Genomic DNA, 21,056 nt, shown 5'->3' with positions numbered 1-21,056 from the left:
TGGTCCATACAGTATACTTTAAGCTATACTGCCTCTAATCATTGTCCTCCAGTGAAAGACAGTGGGATGGTGACAATCATTGGTACCGGTCTCCTGGTCTCCACAGTCATGTGATTGCCCTCCTAGAGTTTGACTGGGTTTGGGTAGCCTACCACTAAAAATGAACATGCAGACATGATGGCTGACTTTCTAAGACTAGGTTATAGAGCCTGGCTTTTTGTCTCCTCCTTTCTTCTTTCTTCCTGATTTTACTGCCTATCCGCTGTTGTTTCTTTAGTGAATGAGAACACCTGAGAAGAAACTATATCTACAAATGCTGATTAAACTACAGCATCTCTGAAGTGGAGATTCCCCCATCTTTCACTGACCCGCTTCCTGAATGCTCCCACCAATGTGTTTTAAAAGTGCTGTAATTTGTAACTTTCTTTGTCCTGTTACTGTAAAAACTCCATGGACCTGTTTGCATATTGGAACCCAGAACCTGGGGTAACCTAGCCCCACGTTCTCAGGCCATGGTCACTCATAGTTTGGTTCCAGAATAAAACTAGCTTTTATTCCCTTGGGGTTGAGAGGTGTGTTTTTGCACCAACGTTGTGCTACCATTTCATTCCTCCCTTCCTTCCTCTTTGCCCCCCCCTCCTTGCTTCCCTCTGTACTCCCATTTCCCCCTCCTCTCTTCCTTCCCCTCTCCTTTCTTTTTTTCTCTCACTGGGACATTATAAGACACCTATATATGAGTGAACTTTCTTAGAAAATAATAACCCTCGTTTTTCAAACTCTGGGCTTTAATCTAGATAGTTTTACGGAGCACTCTGTGTATGAGGGAGTTTGTCGCATTTATGCCTTGAACTACAGATCACTTGACTTTACTGCCCCAGCTTTCAAACATTCTGAGAAATAGGAGGAAGTAATTTTTTTCCTGCTCTTGCTTTTAATCCCCACGTTGCACATCTTTTCTCTTTGTTGTTTAGACACCTGGCAATGCTCTCCTGTTCCTGGAAGGAAATGGTTGAGGCTGCTCTTATCCACAATGAACTGGCTGGTACACCAGCAGCTTTGCTGGGTGCTATTCCAGATTCCACATCTCTTGGGTCAGTGCTACCTGACACTATCCCTGAGGGGACATTAACAAACATCTACTCACCCCAGATTCGGAAGCAACATCAGACCTTGGTGAACCAATGAGTTTTATTGGGGTTACTTACAGAAATATGGGTGAGGGGTTACTTACAGGAGTGGAAGTGACTCAAAAACATCTGCATTACCAACGCCCACTGCAGCATGGGTGGGCTTGCTGATGGGGTCTTTGATGAAGCTGAGCACAATGCACAGCTTGAGGCAGCTCAACAATTCCAGACCTTCAGTTGATCTGTGCCTCTTCCAGGCTGCTTGACTAGTCTCTTTCTTCCAGATGACTCAGCCAGTCTGAGCCCTTCTACGGAGCTCATCTCTGAGCGTGTCTCAGCTCTCCTTTAGAGCTTCTATGTGGTTGAGAATGGAGAGGTCTAGTGCATCTGTCAGTTTTAGGGACTTGGTGAATCTTTTGAGTTGTATTTCCTCAACCTAAGAGTTTGCCTGCTGGATGGAACATGTCCCTCCCCTGGTGCTTTGTACCCTTTCTGCTACCCTGTGTTAGTTAGCCAAAAGCTGTTGACTGGGAATTTGGAGCATCCCTCCAGAAATACAAGGCTTCATCTCATAGAAAACTGCTCCAGAGTGACCAGCTCCTCTAGGAAGGTCACAGCAGACCTCTTGACATAGTACCCACAGGCCTCTGGTACAATACTAACTTTACTGACAGACAAGCATGTGGTGACTTGTCCGTATTGACACAAGTGCTTTGTCTCCAGTAAAGTCACCCTCGAAGTTCTCCCTCATCCCTCTGGCTATGCCTCTCTTAAGAGTTTACAAGACTGTATATCCGTTGCCTGAGTTACAAATAAACACCATGTTTGATTTAAATCTAGCTATTTAAGCACTTTTAAAAAGAAACCCAGAAGCACATTTTCCTGCACAAACCAGTACAAAGTTAAACTGTATTTCTTATATATTTGATTTGAGATTTTTTTTTAAACTTTGCAAACCACATCTAGGAGATGTGGCACTTGTGCATTTTATGTGTGGTGTTAGTTTCTCTTGATTCTGTTGGTTAAGAGGGCAGAAAAGATATCTGGTATTCTTGGTCACTTGGTTACCCTAAATATATGATTGCCAGTGGCTCAGATGACAAGTGACAAGACAGAATTCTTCAACACATTATTAAGTTCCTTATACCTAAGGCAAAATCTTGAATACATTATTGAATTCTAATTTCCTAATGGCTAACAGATTGACAGCTGCACATTTGGCATGCTTTGGGGTTGGTTTTTTTTTTTTAATTTTATTTTTCATTGCAGATTTATTTGGCAATGTACAGTACATTTTGTAAACTTGCATCAAGTTTATGAATAAAGAACCATTTAAAACTAAAATAAAAAAAATAAATATTTTTATATGTGGGTCTGTGTGTGCACCGGGAGCACACAGGAGTCAAGGATGCTAGAAGAAGGTGCCAGGTCCTCTGAAGCTGGAGTTCCACACAGTTGTGGGTCACTTCGTGGGTGCTAGGAGGCAAACCCTGGTCCTCTGAAAGAACAAGAATATACTAACCATTAAACCCTCTCCAGCCCCAATCTAATTTCTTTAAGATTTATTCGAATTGTTACATCCATTTTGGGTCATTCCAAACGTTTGTGTAATGGCCTGTCTACTAACCTCCCCCCCTCCCCCCGTTTCACCTCACCCCTTCTCAGGATACACCCTAACAAGACTCAGAGAAGCACACCTTATGACCGTCCCACAAGCTTCCCTCACACTTCCAGAGTGGTGTGTGATGCCATTCTATATACATTTATGATTGGGTAATTTCTAAAAACCAGGAGCAGAGAGATACATCCTCAAATGATAAAGACTGTATGCTGGGTATTTATAGCAAATGAGGGACACAGAGGAAGGCAAAAAAAAAGGTATAGGGGAGAGCGAGACAGAAAGAATAAAAAAGAAAAAGAAAGACATAGACAGAGAGGGGGGCAGGGGAGGAGGGAGGGACGAAGAGAAGGAGAGAGATTCATGCAATGCTAATAGGTGCCCACCCCCGCCTTGCCGCGCCCATCATGCGCCTGCGCATTCTGGGGGTCCACCGGGCCCTGCCCACCCACGCTCGGGTTGCTGTTTGTAGTAACTATCTTGGGAAGCTTGAATACTCCCAAACTCCGAGTCACAGCCACACCGTCTCTTTTGCCAAAGAGAAAACACTCCTGTTGAGGCTCACCAGCCCTGGAAAGCCGCTGGCACCCAGGAACATGAGTGGACGGGCCCGTGTGAGAGCGCGAGGCATCACCACTGGCCACAGTGCTAGGGAAGTGGGGCGGTCCTCAAGAGACCTCATGGTGAGTACTTCTGTCTATCCTTCCTTTGGCTATCCTGGGCAGTGTTTTCTTCTACATGCCTGTCTAACTCCTTTGAGGCTTTCCCACCTTTTTCTTTCAAGTAGATACCATGGAAGTGCAAAAGGCACTCTGGCTAGGAGGTGCATAGCTGCCTTCTATTTTCTTAGCTTTAATTCAGTCGCTGTAAATTGTGTGTGAAAGAATGAGAAAAACAAAGAATAAGCAAAAGACAGACCAACAGACTAAATAAAGCCTGAAGTATCTTCACTTGCCTTGGTGTGATACACTTGGTTCTGGTAAATGGTACTAGAAATCGTCTCAAATTCTGATGTGGAAAGATTCACCTGCTGTTGGTTCAGCAAATACTTGGAGTGTGGCTGTTCGCTGGGTGGTCAGACAGAAACAATACTGAATAAGAACGACACATCTACTGTTTGGAGAACCTTTTAGACTCAGGCCACACAGGTTTGTGATCATTTTGTCATTGTTATCATTTAGTAGAGTTCTCTTGACTTTGCTCTTTTTTTTTTTTTTTTTTTTTTTTTTTTTAAACAGACCAAGATACAATAATTTCTTGGACAAAGAAGTTTCTGCAGAGACAGTGTCAGTCTCTGTCCTTCCCTGTGTTGAGAGCTGGCTTTGGTTCAGTTCATCCCCAGGGGTCATCCCTGTGCTGAGGGATCACCCCACTTCCATAGCTCACTCACACTTCTGGGGCCTAACGCTGTTGTTATCTGGGTAGCTATCTGGGGCTGTTGTCTGTTATCAGATGGTAGCATGACTCAGCTAAATGCACTTGGCAAGGAGAGCACTCCAGCTTCCCCTTGGCCTTCTGTGGAGAATGGCCACCTCCCTCTTGCCCCTCAAGGGCATCTACCTCTAGTGTTTTCTGCTCCTGGATCATGGTAATCTACAGTATGAGACATGATACTGTTCTTGTCTTTTGATAATGTCATGGGTTGTGATTCGTTTAAGTCTGAGCAAACTTCCTACCTCTTTGTAGGTTACATCTGCCAGTCCTGGGGACAGCGAGGCCGGAGGTGGGACAAGTGTCATTTCACAGCCATGTAAGTATCTCTGGATCTGCCTCCCTGACCTCCTTCAGCCTGAGTGGAGTAAGAGGACTCACCAAGCCCGAGACACCAGACCGCACCGCCTGCTCTGCAACGGTTCCCTGAGGGATCCTCCTCAGAAGTTCACTGTGGCTTCGCTGGCGTCCTGGTGTTCCTCAGGACACCGGGATTCAGATGGGGAAGCCATCTTCTGATTCCTTCTGCTCAGCGAATCATTTTGAAACCCCACCAACCTGGAGACAGAGTGTTCCGAGCCCAGCTAAGCTCATACTGTGTTCTTGAAAATGACCTTGAACTTCGGACTCTCCTCTTCCCTCCCCAGCCCTTCAGTTCTGGCTGCAGGTGCACCAGACCCATTTTATATGGTTCTGGGGATTGGATTCAGGGTCTCGTGCTTGCTAAATAAGCACTTTGCTAACTGAGGTACATTCCCAGCCTTTGAAGAACACATTCCAAAAATACAGAGCAGTGACATCAAAGTGCCCATTTTCCAGGATGGGAGAAACCAGCGACACACAACTGTGATCCTTCCATCAGTCCTCCTTGCAAAGCCTGGTTCAGTTCCAGGGGTCTTGTCCACTCCGGGCCACACAGCCTAAGTTGCCTTGCCAGGTGTATTGGGTTCTGCCTGGGCTGCCGTGAGGAAGTACCATAGACTGAGGGGCTTCAATAAGAGACATTTGTTTGCCCCTGATTCTAGAGGGTTGAAACGAATCTGAGAACATAGTGCATTTCATATCCCTGGGTGAAAGCTGTTTACCACGTCCTGTATTGTGAACATGCAGGGAAGTTATTGATTTCTGGTCAGTAAGCTGTAAGCGCTGAGGTGCCACAGGCTCTCAGAGTCCATCTCTGGTGTGGTCTGATCTGAACTGCAATGAGAATGTGCTTGTGACACAGAAGGCCTGCTGTGAGAGGCAGCATGCTGGCCTGCCTGCCTCTGCCACTGTGACATTATCATGAGTAACTCAGCATGCAGACAGTCCATCCTTTACAGTAATAGACATATAACCTGATTTTTCCCCTTTTAACTCTTAAGTGTACAGTTCTGTTTTCTTCCTTTTTTTTAAAAGATGCATTTATTTATTTGATGTATGTGAGTACACTGTGGCTCTCTTCAGACACAGCAGAAAAGGACACCAGATCCCATTACAAATGGTTGTGAGCCACCACGTGGTTGCTGGAAATTGAACTCAAGACCTCTAGTGCTCTTAACCACTGAGCCGTCTCTTCAGCCCCAGTCCCAGGGTTTTAAGCTCACTCTTATCGTACAGTTACTGCTGGCATCTATCTCTGGCACTCTTTTGTATGGTAATACTGAAACTTATTTGTTAAAAATAACTCTCCACTTCCTATCCTTTCAGTTTCAAAGAACCACAATTCTATGGTAGTATGAACTTTTTGGTTTTTTGTTTTAAACACAGTTTCTCTGTGTATCCCTGACTATCCTGGAACTCTTTGTGGAGGCCACACTGGCCTTGAACTCTGAGATCTGCCTGCCTCTGCCTCCAAGTGTTGGGACTATAGGCATGTGCCACCACTGCCCAGCCTGGTTTGAACTTTTTAAAAATCAAGATTTTATTTTCTGTGTAGTGTGTGTGTGTATGTGTGCGTGTGTGAGGCCAGAGGCACTGGGTCCTCCTGACGTAGTTGTAAACCACATGCTGTGGGTTCTGGGAATCCAACTGGTCTTTTCCAAGAGCAGCATGTGCCCTGGCCCTGGCAGCTCGAAATGCTTAAACTGTCTAAAAATCACTTACGATCTAGAACAGTGAGAAATATAGATAGTCAGTTAAAATCAATCTCTGAAAATGAAACGGAGGGACAGTGCAATCAGGGACTACATTGTAGGACAGATGAACCCTGAACCCAGAGGGTCAGCAGACCGTTAGGCATGTTGTTTTGCCCTAAAATCCTGAATTTTGACGATTAAAAGTACCTTCCAAGTGGTGATGGCATTTAAAAACTGTACTCACTTAAACAGAAGTCACTTAGATACAAACAGACTTCTTTCGGTCTTTTTATGACCTATAGTAAATGGTAGACTTTTCTTAAGGAATAATCTAGCATGATTGTTGCTGTCCGTGCCTGGGCAGTTTCTCTTTCCACTGGGAAATGTGAGAGACTCAGCAAGTCAGTGTGGATTGTCCCCGCTTGGAACGCTTCAGAGCTCAGGGAGAAGGAAGGATAGTCGCGTGTTAACAGGTGGGAGCAGTAGCCTGACCCAAGAAGAGGACATCTATGGCACTGTAAAAGCTAACACTAAGCCTTATTTCTAATTAAACATTCCCTGCCTTTTCTATAATTTTCAGCGTTGGTACAGTCAGGAATGTGTTGGCAGCACAGGCACATCTTATTGAAAACTGCAAGTTTTGACGGTCAGTGTGGTTTTGATGGAGAGGGTGCGCATGGTCCAACACACCACGTTATCTTCTTGTTTCAGATGAACTTGGTGTCTCTTCTGGTGATGGTGGACGTACCTTCATGGAAAGAAGAGGCAAAGGCAGACAGGACTTCGAAGAGTTGGGTGTCTGTACCAGGGAAAAGTTGACCCACGTAAAAGATTGTAAAACAGGTAGCCATTACCTCCTTGTTACTTTTTTTGAAGTGTGCTCCCAGGACCCACTGCAGTTTATTAGAACACAGGGGAGGGGCTATTAATCCATGGGGAGAGCAGGGGGTTCCTTCTCATCAGAGTCAAACTCAACATCTTCATCTTTTATCCATCGACCTCATCCGTCTGGGGCCCATCCAGAGCTTTGCAGGGTAAGGTAATGGTTCAGGTCAGGTCAGGGTTCAGGACTCATCGTTTTGTGGGGTTCATGGGTACAGAGGTCAAGGGCCTCTAATCTCTCCCTAGGCTAAGGTTTCCTACTGACCTTTGCACTCTGGAGTTGGACCTCTGGAGGGAGCAGGGTCTGTGCTTCCTCCCTCAGCAACTGTTATAGTGGTTGTTCACGTCTTGGATTTTGCTCTGCTCCCTTGCCTGACTGCTTTTTGCCATAGACGAGCTTGAGACTGGGCTGATGATTCTTGCCTGGCTGTCAGCCTGGCCAGGGTGCCCAGGACTGGTAGATGGGGGCAGATGGCACAAGCAAAGCATCCGTTCTACAGCATCAGTGTCTCTAGCCAGCAAGTCCCTGGGTACACTGAGCTGTCTCCAGTTGTCCCCTTCCCTATTGAAAGACAACGAGACTGCGAGAACATGATTCTATGAGAAATTCTCCTATGCGGCCTTCTGTCTCCTTGCTACTTTTTAAAGGCCACCAAGTCTATGAAACTGAAATTTCTGATTCTGACATATGTAAATGTGTTATGCAACCTGATAGATACCGCATGCAGGTGTTCTGGGTCTATTCTCTTGTTGTGGGTTTTTTCATGAAACATGCTGTTCTTGGGCTGGAGAGATAGCTGGGTGGTTAGGAGCTCCCAGTATGCTATAGGAAGCCTGAAATTCAGACCCCACTACTCACAAACAGCATAGCTCTAGGTCTAAAGATCTACATGCCCTTCTCACCTCCGTGGGCACCTGTACATGTGTATGTGGGTGTATCTACAAGTGGTAATATGTAAATCTTTTTTATTCCCTCTACAATAAACCCCACTGATTTACATACCTTCTTAACCCCAATATTGATGGGGCTTGCTGCAGTTGGAAGACGCTGGCACAGATGATCTCCAAGTCCCTACTAGTTTGGGCAGTGTAGACTGACTTCTCTCAATCCTGTAACAACCAGCCGAAATGTGTTGCCATTCACTCAAAATCTAGGAGAAACAAAATTTTTCTTAAGTAAAAAAATGACATGATTGTCTCTCGTCTCTACCAGACACATGCACCATGGGCCAAGGCTGAGGGTGCACTTAGACCATTCATTTCTCCACCTTAGGGGCTTGCACTTCCAGTCTCTCCATTAAAAAAAAAAGCAAAATAGTGCAGGCATGTGGTGGAAAGATAGAAACTGAGTGATTTTCTGTGAAGACAAGTGAGAAAAAAAAGTCATTTGTACCCTCCTAGAATCTGTCCTGGGGATGAGCTTGTGACATCCTCAGCTTGTGACATGGCTCAGGCCAGCTCTGACTTTGTCCTGCAGACTTTTAAGCTGTGAGCAAGATGTCTGTAGCGGGAGGGATTCCAGGGAGCACACATGGTCAGCATGTGCCTGTAGAAACAGAAGCCTGAGTTATGCTGCCTCTGTACAAGAGTTCCCGTTTCTTCTCAGAGCCTCTCTTTACCTCTTCAGGGGACCTGCACCAGTGGCCTAACCTCTGATGGGACTTTGTCAGAATTCTCCAAATCCTGGAGAAGTTCCAATGACGTGGATCTCCCAGAGCTTGGGAGTTGTATCATTCATGTGAGAGTGGGGCAGGTTTACATTGTTGTTGTGTGTGTGTGATCTCAGAGTGGCGTCCTAGAACATTAGGCTAACTGGTGGAAAGCACAGAATCACATCCAGAGGGAATCAAGGAGTCCAGGCAGCTGTGCTCAGAGTCTTCTCCTGAGGTTGGAAATTCGTACCCATTCCTCTGTTTTCGGATGCCTGCTGTGCACAGGAGCTCACTGTAACTCCCAGTGCTATTGCAAGGTTAAAGTGCAAGCATTTATCCCACACCACAGATCAGCAAGTGGCCTTGCTCTATAGCAGCCACTGTCTATGTAAAATTTAGAATTATGATTAACATTAACATGATGTGCTCTTCCGGTGAAAAACATCTTTTTTCTTCCCCAGGTTCTAGCGGAATACCTGTGCGGCTGGTTACAAATCTCTTTAATTTAGATTTGCCCCAGGATTGGCAGCTGTACCAGTACCATGTCACGTACAGCCCAGATTTAGCCTCTAGGAGGCTGAGGATTGCTTTGCTTTATAATCACAGCATACTCTCAGACAAGGCAAAAGCATTTGACGGTGCCAGCCTTTTCCTCTCAGAAAAGCTGGACCAGAAGGTACAGTATGGTCGGTATTTCACTGTATGTGTCTGTATGAGTGTGAGTGTGTGTGTGTGAATGTGAGTGTGTGTGTGTGTGTGAGTGTGTGTGTGTGTGTGTGTGTGTGTGAGAGAGAGAGAGAGAGAGAGAGAGAATTACTATATTTGCCTATTATATATGTGCAGAGAAGACCATTGACTTTCTTGACAGTTTGAAGGATTGTTTCCCTCGAGTTTTACTTTACACTGTCCTGCTCCCTTGCTTGGGAGATAAAAGGTTTCCTAAGATGTCAGCAGCCATTTGATGCTCCATCAGACTAATCGTTCAAGAGCTGTAGATTCTTAATTTTTAAAATTATTTTTATTTACATTTCAAATGTTATCCCCTTTCCTAGTTTCCCCTCCAAAAATCCTTTATCCCCTTCCCCCTCCCTCTGCTCCCCAACCCACCCACTCCCTCTTCCTGGCCCTGGCATTTCCCTACACTGGGGCATAGAACCTTCACAAGACCAAGGGCCTCTCCTCCCACGGATGGTCGACTAGGCCATCATTAGCTACATATGCAGCTAGAGACATGAGTCCCGTCATGGTGGTTTAGTCCCAGGGAGCTCTGGGGGTATTAGTTAGTTCATATTGATGTTCCTCCTATGGGGTTTCAGACCCCTTCAGCTCCTTGGGTACTTTCTCTAGCTCCTTCATTGGGGACCCTGTGCTCCATCCAATGGATGACTGTGAGCATCCACTTCTGTATTTGCCAGGCACTGGCAGAGCCTCTTAGGAGTCAGCGATATCAGGTTCCTGTTGAGCTGCAGATTCTTAAGACAGCTGTCCTTAGAAACCTTCTCCAAGCAGGTGAGACCTCCAGAGTCACCATTTCCATGGCTCTAGAGCTCTGTATGCATTGACTTGATGCTCTTGCCCCTGTGCAGGCTGCCTGTGTGGCCAGATAACCACATCAGTTCTGAATGTAGGACTACTCTTTCTTTCGTCGTATCACTAATTGTAGGAAAGACGAGTTACTGATGCCAGGTCTAAGAGTGTTTGCAAAATGAGACCATTGAAGTAGTTAAATGTTTAATCTTCATTTACCCCCACCTTCAGATTTTCAAGATTGTCAGTCCCCAGACAGCTATCAATATGCATGGCTCTCTCAATATTCTGTTTTAAAATAAGACTGGAGCTACTAAGAGAGAAAGAACCAGGTTTCTAAAAGTTAGTAGAACAGAGTTAGATCTCTGATGCTTTCATCAAGAGTGCTTAGTCAATGAGCTCAGCATTTTTAAGCACTATAGTGCCAATTGCATCCGTTAAAATTGATAGATTATGAGCAAGTCTTTATGCTTTTATCCAAGAAATAAGTTTATGAGTATTTCTCTATCCTTGTGAAGCCCCTGAAAGGTGTGATACCAAATGTCAGATCTGGTGGCTCAGAACATCTGAATCTGTATGTTTAGAAACGTTTCTATTACCTTTCAAGTCCTTTGTCCAGTGATACGTGGGTAGCAAGGGACACATCTTCTAACCCGTATGGAGTGTACTTCCAGTGTCTTGTCAGGGTTAAGATCATCTTGTTCTTAGAGTCACTTTTATCTCGGTAGTTGGGAAACTCAGCGGTGTTAGAAGTCACGTGTGTGTCACTGGCATGGTCCAGTTTACCTCAGTTGTTCCTAGCCACGATAGAAAAATTCTGTTCTGTGCATGCCAGGAACATGCTAGCACTGCTTGCTACAGTTCAGAACTAGTGTGTCGTATGTGTCAAACACACTTCCATGCTGAGGACAGAGTCCAGTGAGGAGGCAGGCGACAAGATAGATAGGCTGTAAGACAGAGCATGTGGCTTGTCTGGGATGCTGGCCTCATTTCCAGATCGAGTGATACTGGGTACAGAGAATTGTTGTGTCCTATTTGCTGTGTGTCCTGACACTGTTACCATGAGCATCCTAAGGACAACATTGCTCTGCTCACCTTTCAATGGACTCGGGCATAATCCTGCACCCCTGCCAGTCTTCACGTTTCTAGGGTGCATGCTACAGTTTGAAGAGTCTCTGTGTTACATTACCCTCCTGTCCATACTTCTGGAAGCCACCTTCCAGCTGCCTCCTGGTCTTCCAGTGTTTTCTACACTCCATCTGTCTGCTGGGAGGTGCTATCATTAACATCTATTTGCTGACTTTGTACACATATAAGGAGCCCACTGTGTTCTTAGTGGAGTGTTAGCACCAAGGAAGAAGTAAAGATAGGGATATTTTTCTTTAAAAGGTTTCCAGCTTAACATCAGAGTTAGAAATAAACACAGTATGAGGCAGAATGGCATAAGCACACTTAGTAATAATTAGTATTGAATCAGTATTCTTATTATACTGCATTTATTGAATAAATGTAGAGGTCTATGCCTGGCAGGTCTTCACATCAGTGTCACAGGATTATCCTATGTGCTGCTGTTACATATGACTGCCACACTACATTTGTTCACCCTGTGCCCTGCCAGGCTCTTCAATATGACACCACATGTTTTAACCCTACTGTCACTCAGAGAGCTTGAGGGGATCTTACCACAAAATCAGATCTCAGGGCACAGTGAAAAATGGGAGCATTCCTAGCAGGAGTCTTGGTGAGAGGATTGGCGTCTTAGGAAGGATCTCAGGGGCACAGAGATGGACAGTGGTCAGGGCCCTGGCCGAGTGAGAAGTGAGGCGAACATTTGAGAAACATTTGGTCATAGAGGGTTAGTTAGTGGGGGTAGAAATAGCCCTGGAAAGAGGGAGAACTTTAAATGTCCTTTGAACACTGAAGGTAGGAAGAAGAATTTGTCTTCTTTCAGAGCACGAAACCCTCCAGGAGAGTGTCCGGGTCACATCCTGAAAGGGGTGGGAAGACTAATTAATGGAGTAGCCTGAGCAACGGGTCAAAAGGGCTTGAAGAAAGATCCAAAGGTTTGCTCTCTATTTGACCTTTGTGGGAGCAGCTGGATTCGCTCCCGCTTTAGAGATGGTGAGGAAGCCTCAGGCGTTGAAGCAGCTTCCTCTGGGTCTCACAGTGGACTATAAGAGGCAGCTGCCAGAGTCTCTCCAGCATGGTAGCATCAGAACGGCGGAAATCACTGAGACATTGCTGTGTCAGTGCACAGAGACCTGGGGCTTGCTCAGGTGGTGGGGGAAGGGAGGGGATGAGAAATGTGCACGTGGAGGTTCCAGCCTGGGGACTGGAGGGTGTTGGTCCAGGAACAGATGGCGGACGTACAGGAGCAGTTGGTGTTTGCTGAGGGGGGAACAAGCGGGAAAGTGTTTGATGTTGGGAAGCTGTTGAGAAATACAGTTTCCCAGACTGCCTGTTGCCAACTCCTTCAGCTCACAGCCATTGTTGGCCACATCCTTTGTCTGTAGTCCCTGTGGGGCTGGGAGCAGGATGTCCCCCCTGCTCCTGTGTATAGACAGCTCATCCTGACCTTGGTGAGGTCTCTGTAGCTGTTGCCATTTCTGTGTGAGTCATCTGAGGCCAGGAATCTCCTTAATGCAGCATCCCACGTCATGTGGAGGGATGGGTCTCTCTTTGCATCTATGCAGTCCAGATCCTATAATAAAACTGACACTGTTAACTAGAGGAACAGAGGTGAGATACGCAGATGCTTGATGATGAGCTGACCGATAGATATTTATTGACTTGAGTTGTGTATGCTTGTAGTTGGAAAAAACCTGTACTGGGCCTTACCTGATTTAGAGGGTTGTTTGTTTATTTGTTTTGTTTTAGTTTTTTTCTGTTTAAAGATTTATTTTTAATTATATATGGTGTGTGTGCGCGTGTGCGTGCATGCGCAAATCTCAGATCCCGTGGAGCTGGAGTCACAGGCAGTTGTGGGAAGCCCACTGTGAGTGCTAAGAACCAAACTCCTCTGCAGAAACAAGACGACTTCAAGCCATCTCTCCAGCCTTCCGTGGCTTGGAGTTTTCTTTAGTTGATGACGCAAATAGAGCCTATGCCCACGTCTTTATGTTGCTAGAAGCTTCCTTCTAGCCAAGCCCCAAGGCTTTTGCCAGCTTTTTGTAGGCTCTTAGTAAAAGAATGAAATTTCCCACCCCAGCCCCCATGTTTTCTCTCCTCCCCTTGTCTTTCTCTTCCTCCTGCCTGACCCTTTTCCCTTGAGGACTTCCCCTCCCTGGCTTTTCTGCTTTGTGAATAAGCTTTTGGAGGAATTTTTCAGGAATTCAAGACCTTGGAAGGGGCCAGTCTGCATCCTCCCAAATGCAATATATGCATTGCTTTTCTATATGGACATTTGTGGGATTTTCTTGTGGGGATGTCTTTAGCAGACTTTTACCATAATTTGATCCCCAGATGTGGATTGGATTATTGCACATGCTAACACCTGTAGCTCTGGTGTTGTTAGTGTACATGCGGCCACTTTATAGTATTTGTGTTCCACACACTTGAGGGTAAACCGTGCCTCTTCCCTACCTCCTTTTCCCAGGTCACAGAACTGACAAGTGAAACACAAAGAGGTGAGACTATAAAGATAACGCTCACCCTAACGAGCAAGCTCTTCCCAAACTCCCCTGTGTGCATTCAGTTCTTCAATGTCATCTTCAGAAAGTAAGTGGCTTGACCTTTTAGCATACAGCCCGGGTATTAACTCGATCAACTGCTGTGCTGGCTGGGCGAGTGGCGTGCCAGCAGTGAGACGGGACACCATCTATCTCAGTAACTAGCCTTACCCCAGAGTTGGTCACAATACTTTTAGTCTTTCATTCCTCATGCCCTGCCCCACTCTGACCCCAGACCCCCCCGCCCCCAACAGCACTGTATGTGTCAGGATGCTGCATTCAGAACCTTTGTTACAGAGATGCCAGTCACACTTTTGCTCCACAGCAGACTGAGGGGGAGGAAGTCAGGAAATTTGGGGCTTTCCTGACTCCTGTGCCCTGGTGAGGGAACAACAGTAGCCGGAGTGTGGAAGGTGCTTTCCAGTGTGTTTGACCACAGTGCTCCTTGCTCACCGTGGCAGCACTGTTAACACAAACCCTTACCTTACAGATGGGAGACTGGCTTCTGTGACAGCTGTAGCCAGATCACCAGAGTTGGCACTCTGGGGTTCTGACTCAGGCTGCTTACATTTCCCCATGCACTTGACACCCCCACCCGTTCCCAGAGATTCCCAGGATCGATAGTTGCTGAAGATAGTGTCACCATGATGTGGGCACCCAGGGTGGTTTATGAAAAACGGCCTCTTCCTTCCGAAATAGGGAGGGCTCACAAGAGCCCCATGTGTGGCCTTATTGTTATAGTTACCTGGAGTCACAGAGTTGACTGTGTTACTGTAGTTAAGTGTTTAAATATGTCGACAACATTATTTTAAAGTATGAAATTATAGTTTTTACAAATATATTGTTCTGGTTGTGCATACTTGCCTTAGTGTGTGTGGAGGCCAGAGGTCAGCCTCCTCTGTTGGCTCTCTTCTCCCTTGCAGGAGACAAATCCTTGTTATTGCTAGCTGCTGCTTCAGCCAGGCTCACTGTCCCATAGCTTTAGAGGTTTTCCCTGTGTCTGCCTCCCATCTCCCCATAGAAGGACTGGGATTATAGGCCTGTGCCACTGTGTCCGGCTCTACTTGGTTCTGGGTATCCAGGCTCAGGTCTTCATGCCCATGGGATGAGCACTTCATTCACTGAACCATCTCCTCAGCCCCCAAATGTTGAGTCACACTGTTGTGAATATTACAGAGGTTTCAAAACTATACTTCCAGGATCTTGAAAAACTTGAGTATGTACCAAATTGGACGGAACTTCTATAAGCCTTCAGAACCAGTGGAGATCCCTCAGTACAAGTACGTTTGTTTATATTTTCTGTTCCTGTAAAACTGTTAGATATAAGTAGTGCTCTGCCTCCGGTGAAGGGTTGAGTGTCTGGAATATGGAATGCAATGCGGTTTTGTAATTTTCAAGTGTCCTTTTGTTTGTTTTATTTTGTCTTAGGGAAGAGTGAGCCCAGTGTGAAGTGAGGAGTTTGTGTTCTCTGGTTATTTCATTAGGTCAGAACATTCTAGAAGGGACTCAGAATTCAGTTTTCTGTGGATAGTCAGCAATAAAAGTAGAATGGGTTGTTCTGAAACATATCTGGCCCTGTCCCCCACTGAAAAGGAGGTTGTTAGCACTATAACAGTGAGTTTTGGCTCCCAGCAGATCGCACGCTCATACCTGCCCAGGAACTATGGATCCTTGAATGAAACACACACACATATTAGCTTATTTTTAAATGTCTTGGCTACCTCAAAGGTTGGGCATTCCTACACCTTCCCCTGCTACCTCAGGCCCAGTGGGGGAAGTGGTCAGTTGCCACCAACCCGAAATCTCACATGGCTGCTTGGCTTTATCGCCTGCTGTGTCCCGTCCTTCTCTGAGTCATGGTGAATCTGCCCATTCCTCTCTGTGTCCTCACCCTCGCAACTCTAAGAGTCCCGCCTTGTGCTTAACCATTGTCTGTTGGCATCTTTATTGATCCATCAAAACCCATTTGGGGGCGAGGATCTTTAGTGTTTGGACACACAGATTCTCAGTTGAATCAAAGTGTTAGAACCAATGTCCGACAAGCACAGCCAGAGCATCTGACAGAGGTTCTGGTGAGCACCCTACAGCACCTAGGGCAAACTCCTGACAAACATACAGGGTTCAAAGTGTCAGGGCTCAGCTTGAAATTCTGATTCACCAGGATTTTACCCTAAGTCTATGTTTAAAGAAACTCCAGATGAAAAAACCCAATGTTTTCAGCCTGTAACTAGAATAAAGGACACCGAAGAAAAAAACAAAAACAAAGCCAAACTAAGAAAACATCCCCTCTGGAGAAGCAGAGCAGAAGCCCAACATGTTAGAGTCTCTCGAGGGTTTCTGGTAGTACACTTCTAATATTAAAAATATTGTTTTCTTGTTCTTTACGTGTTGTTGAAGATTGTCCCTGTGGCCTGGGTTTGCCATTTCTGTGTCTCACTTTGAAAGCAAGCTCCTATTCAATGCTGACGTGAACTACAAAGTCCTCCGCAATGAGACCGTTCTGGACTTCATGACTGATCTCTGCCTCAGAACTGGCATGTCTTGCTTCACCGAGATGTGCCACAAACAACTAGTGGGGCTCGTTGTCCTTACCAGGTAAGAGTTGGTCCCTGATGGTTATCTAGGACACACATGTATGAGTGCTTGGGATCCAGAGTGTTCTTACCACATTGGCTAGAGAACGTGGCTGTGTGTGTGTGTGTGTGTGTGTGTGTGTGTGTGTGTGTGTGTGTGTGAAAGAGAGAGAGAGACAGACAGACAGACAGAAACAGACACAGACACAGAAAAACAGACTTGGCTCAACCTTAGAGAAGGCCTGTTTGTTCCCTGTAGTCACAACTGACTTCTGGGCCATCCCAGGTCTATGGCTATCTATGCTCTCTTGCCATCTTCTGCCTGGCCTTCAGCAGCCTGCAGTTTGTTGTTCCAATACTTCTACCTAGTACTTAGTGTCTGGTTCCCCCTTTCAGATAATCTGCCTCCCCAAACCTAGCTCTGAAGCTCCCGAGGTCCCCACTTGTCCACTCTGTTAGAACCATCCACCCTCCTCTGGCCACTCTCCGTAGTGCTTTGCTTAGGCCCTTCCTGGTCATTGTGTAACATGAGGGTATGTACACTCCACTGCTGTCCCCTTGAGAGTCTGAGGCCCTTGACGCGAGCTTTTAGGTTTATGGCTGTAATTTGCCTTCAGTGATCACTGAGCCAAATCAAACATTGGCAGGTTAGGCATCTTCCTAGGATCTCCAAAGCTTGTCAAAGACTTCCTGGACCATCCCAGTGACTAGCCTGGTATGGACTCTCATCTCACCAGAGGGGCAGCTCAGTCAGTTTCACCTTGCCAGGCACAGGAGCACTCCCCTTGCCCTCTCAGGTATATTTTGATACATTGGCTTACTGCACCTTTTAAGGTACCTAGAGCTCTAGGAAGCCTGCCTTGGAGGTCTCTGCTGTAGCCCAGGGCACAGGAGAGTATAGTGCTGAGAGGAAAGGGGCTCTTGGAATTGCCTAACCCACAGGTTCTTCAGTTTTGCTAAAGGTCAATCCAAGGAGAGGTTAATATGGGAACTGTGTGATTGGCCAGCTGCCATCATAAAGACTAGCTGGGGTTGATCTGTGACACCAGGGGAGGGCATGGACGCTGAATGGAACGTTATCATTGGGACATTTGAGACTTACCTAGGGCTAGAGTCTAGCTGAGTCCAGCACTGTGGAGTGCGGCTTGCTGAATATGTCTGTTGGAATGTGGAGATCTTCCTGTGTACTGAAGCGTTCACACTCTTCTCTGTTGAGAGCTGATCCTGCCGCATAAAGATGTGACTATGCATGTAGTATCTTCCATAATGTCAGGCGTGGATCTTGTAATTTTAATTTACTCAAGATTTTGGTGTGGTAGCCATGTACCTAAGGTGATTTGGCAAAGTGCTTTCTAAGTGTCTCAACTTTACCAGATACAACAACAAAACATATCGTATCGATGACATTGACTGGTCTGTGAAGCCCACACAGGCCTTTCAGAAGCGGGACGGCTCAGAGGTCACATATGTGGATTACTACAAGCAGGTAGGAGTGGTTCCTCTTGTCTCTTTTATCTTAGCCTAGAGACAGCCTTCTCTGTTGTAGTCACTTTTCTTGTGGTTGTGACCTCTCCAACAAACAGTTTAAGGGGGGCCTGGTTTCTTCTGGTTTATAGTGCCAGTGGATCCTTCTACCCCAGTGAGGAGGCGGGAAACTGTCTGGACACACTGCATAGAGTGACCAGAAATGGAGCTGACCTAAAGCCTCAGGACTGCCCGTCCCGCCCAATGATCTACTTCACCTTCTAAAGCTTCTACCACCTTCTAAAACAACATTTCCAGTTGGGTATCAAATGTTCAAATACAGGAGTTTGAAGGTGTAGACCACAACACTATTCCTTCCAGAAAATTCCCCTGTCAGGGTGAGCCTACCTCACACATACTCACTCTCTTGCTTGTCCCTCTAGCACCCTCATTGTCTCTGGCTTGACTAAGCTCCTCACTCCATTTCCTATTTTCTTTCTTCTGTAGTGATTGGCCTTAACATCAGACTGATCATGTCACACCCAGGCTTTAAAGTTTCCAGGAGTTCATTGTCTTAGGAGTCAGTTGTAAAGTTCCTCATGATGCTCTGGTCTGGTCACAGCAATCTCCCCCGTGCCCCGCCCATACTCACCCCTGTGCTCTTGGCCTTTTGTGGTTCAACTCTGTTTCCCCCTGCATGTTCATGTGCATGCTTCCCCTTCTTGGATATCCCTTTAAATCAGGCGAGCAGTGAACAGCCTTCAGTTCCCAGCCAGGCAGCAAGTCCCCTGGGAGTCTGAGGTGCCTCCAGGAGGTGTGCATTCCTTGAACTCTGGCCTCATTGTTGGGAGCAGGGCAAGAGCAGTGCACCCTCCCCCTGAACATTTGTCTCCTCAAGTCACATTTTGAACTATTTCAAAAAGGGGAACCTTGGGTTATTAGCTGAGTTCTATCCCATGGCAGACACTCAAGAGCAATCTTGCTGTCCCTGGAAGCCCCTTGTTCATTTACCACAGTTGTGTGGACCTCGCCTTCCAGGCGTCTGGCAGAAGTGTCTTCCCTCTCAAATCTCACAGAGGAAATGAAAATCAAAAATGAGACTTGTATCCTTGGTCCTCACACATCTTCTGGACAAGTGCCTTCTTCCTTAGCCACTTTTGGAAAATGGCTGTGATGATTTCAAGTCCTCTGAAGTTCTTCCTTCTGGGGGTGTCACTGGTCATGCATCTGGCTTTGTCATTACAGAAATAGCTCTGTGAAGGTCAAAACTGTGCAACCGTTTTCAGCCTATGCAGCTTTTTTTCGTTTCTCTTATTTATCAGTAATTATTTTGTTTTCTCATGAATAGATAATTACATATCTCCATGATGTTTATTTGGGACATTTATACATCATATCCCTGAGACTGTTGTGTTGAATAAAGGAAATGCAGCACGAAAGGGACACACAACACAGTTCTTCTTTGGAACAGGAAACAGTTGGATCCACTGACTTAGCCAGTAGAGCAGAGGTTGCCAGAAGCCAGAAGTGGCAGGGTAGAGAGAGATGTGAGAGGTTGGCTGATGGAGAAGGCACAGTCAGACAGGAGGAATGCATTCTGGTATTCCACGCTGAAAGAGATGGAGCTTGCTTTTGGCTACTTTGTGGGTTCTTCTTTCTTTCACTGTTCTCCATCTCTTCAACACCCCAACACTAGACAGGAGAGAGGAAAGGAAAGAAATCCCTGAATAAAGTCGGGGGCCAGAAAGGGGTGACTACTTGGGGCAAGTTTGGGCTTCACTATCGGGATGCCTATTTCTTTGTCTTGTTTCTTCTTTGTGCACGACTACTTAACAGAGACCAACAGCAACCAGCAACCCGCCAATCTCTCAGGGCCCAAGCATTTGCATGCCCTCTAAAATGTCCCCAGAATTCCAAATGTCACACAGTCATAGAAACTATTTGCAGCTGGGAAAATCATGCCCCTGCTAGAACACGAGGCACATCATAGTCAGCTACTGTGAACAAACTGAAGCAGCCCCAGCTCCCATGCCATCTCCCACACCTGGGATTAAAATGAAAACATATTCCCATGATACTTCTGTGTTTTGCAAAGAAACCAAAATTTTGAAATTGTCACTATAGGGGAAGTCTCACTGCAGCTAACAACACCGTATTGTATATTACAGTGACATTAGGTCTCTGAGAACATGGCCTCCTGATGACCTGATGCCTGCCTTACTTGACCCCTGCATCACATCCTTTGTGGCTTTCCTCTGAGTCTCAGATTGATCTGTGTCAGTCTCTTTTGACATTTCCTTCTTCCTTCTCCTCAATAACTGCCATTCACCGTGGCTCCTAGAAAGGCTGCTCTCTCCATTGTTGTTTGAGACTGCTCAGACCCAGTAAGTTTGCCGTGCCCTTTGTTAGGGTTTCTTTGCTGCAGTGAAACACCATGACCAAAAAACAAATTGGGGAAGAAAGGGTTTATTTAGCTTACACTTCCATATTGCTGTTCCTCATCAAAGGAAGTCATGACAGGAGGTCAAACTGGGCAGGAACCTAGGGAGGCAGAAACTGATGCAGAAGCCATGGGAGGGGTGCTGCTTACTGCCTTGCTTTGCTTATTTTTGTTTGTTTGTTTGTTTGTTTTTGTTTTTTAAAAAATAAAACCCATGAACACCAGCCCAGGGATGGCATCATTCAAAATGGGCTGGGCCCACCCCATCAATCACTGATTAAAAAAATACCATACGGGTGGATTATATGGAAGCATTCTTTTCATAAAGGTTCCTCCATTCAGGAAACACTGCTTTGTGTGTCAGGTTGATATTAAGACTAGCCAGTACACCACAATTCCTGCATCAGACTAATCAGCACCCCCATTCCTGCATCAGACTAGCCAGCACCCCCATTCTTGCATGGGACTAGCCAGCACCCCCATTCTTGCATGGGACTAGCCAGCACCCCCATTCTTGCATGGGACTAGCCAGCACCCCCATCCCTGCATTAGAGTAGTCAGCACCCCCATTCCTACACTAGACTAGCCAGTGCACCCCCCCATTTCTGCATTAGACT

The 21,056-nt window shown here is 46.1% G+C and overlaps 1 protein-coding gene, 1 long non-coding RNA gene and 1 pseudogene across 5 annotated transcripts in view; 1 reads left to right on the top strand and 2 right to left on the bottom strand.

Moving 5' to 3' along the window:
* Positions 1–3,213: 3,213 nt before the first annotated feature.
* Piwil4 (piwi-like RNA-mediated gene silencing 4) overlaps positions 3,214–21,056 on the top strand; it is a 38,897-nt gene continuing 21,054 nt past the window's right edge. For 2 of the 4 annotated variants that reach the window (NM_001368832.1, NM_001368831.1), the window contains exons 1-8: positions 3,214–3,428; positions 4,432–4,495; positions 6,945–7,076; positions 9,229–9,443; positions 13,890–14,011; positions 15,162–15,242; positions 16,360–16,557; positions 17,910–18,021. In NM_001368832.1, the coding sequence (NP_001355761.1) occupies positions 3,342–3,428; positions 4,432–4,495; positions 6,945–7,076; positions 9,229–9,443; positions 13,890–14,011; positions 15,162–15,242; positions 16,360–16,557; positions 17,910–18,021 (1,011 nt within the window). In that variant the 5' untranslated portion in view covers positions 3,214–3,341. Of the gene's footprint in view, positions 3,429–4,431; positions 4,496–6,944; positions 7,077–9,228; positions 9,444–13,889; positions 14,012–15,143; positions 15,243–16,359; positions 16,558–17,213; positions 17,333–17,909; positions 18,022–21,056 lie in introns of those variants that run through there. The other 2 variants (XM_030244422.1, XM_006510433.4) reach the window with 2 other exon arrangements.
* Positions 7,108–7,452, bottom strand: Gm15586 (predicted gene 15586; annotated as a pseudogene).
* Gm34651 lies at positions 11,805–19,260 on the bottom strand. Its single transcript, XR_379162.3, has 3 exons — positions 18,652–19,260; positions 17,638–17,862; positions 11,805–12,995 (listed from the first exon to the last, which is right to left on the bottom strand). It is a non-coding gene; the product is annotated as a predicted gene, 34651 (long non-coding RNA).

Source organism: Mus musculus, chromosome 9 (genome assembly GCF_000001635.26).
Source record: "Mus musculus strain C57BL/6J chromosome 9, GRCm38.p6 C57BL/6J".
NCBI lineage: Eukaryota > Metazoa > Chordata > Mammalia > Rodentia > Muridae > Mus > Mus musculus.
The sequence above is the reverse complement of the archived record's forward strand: the minus strand, read 5'-3'. Positions and strand labels throughout refer to the sequence as shown.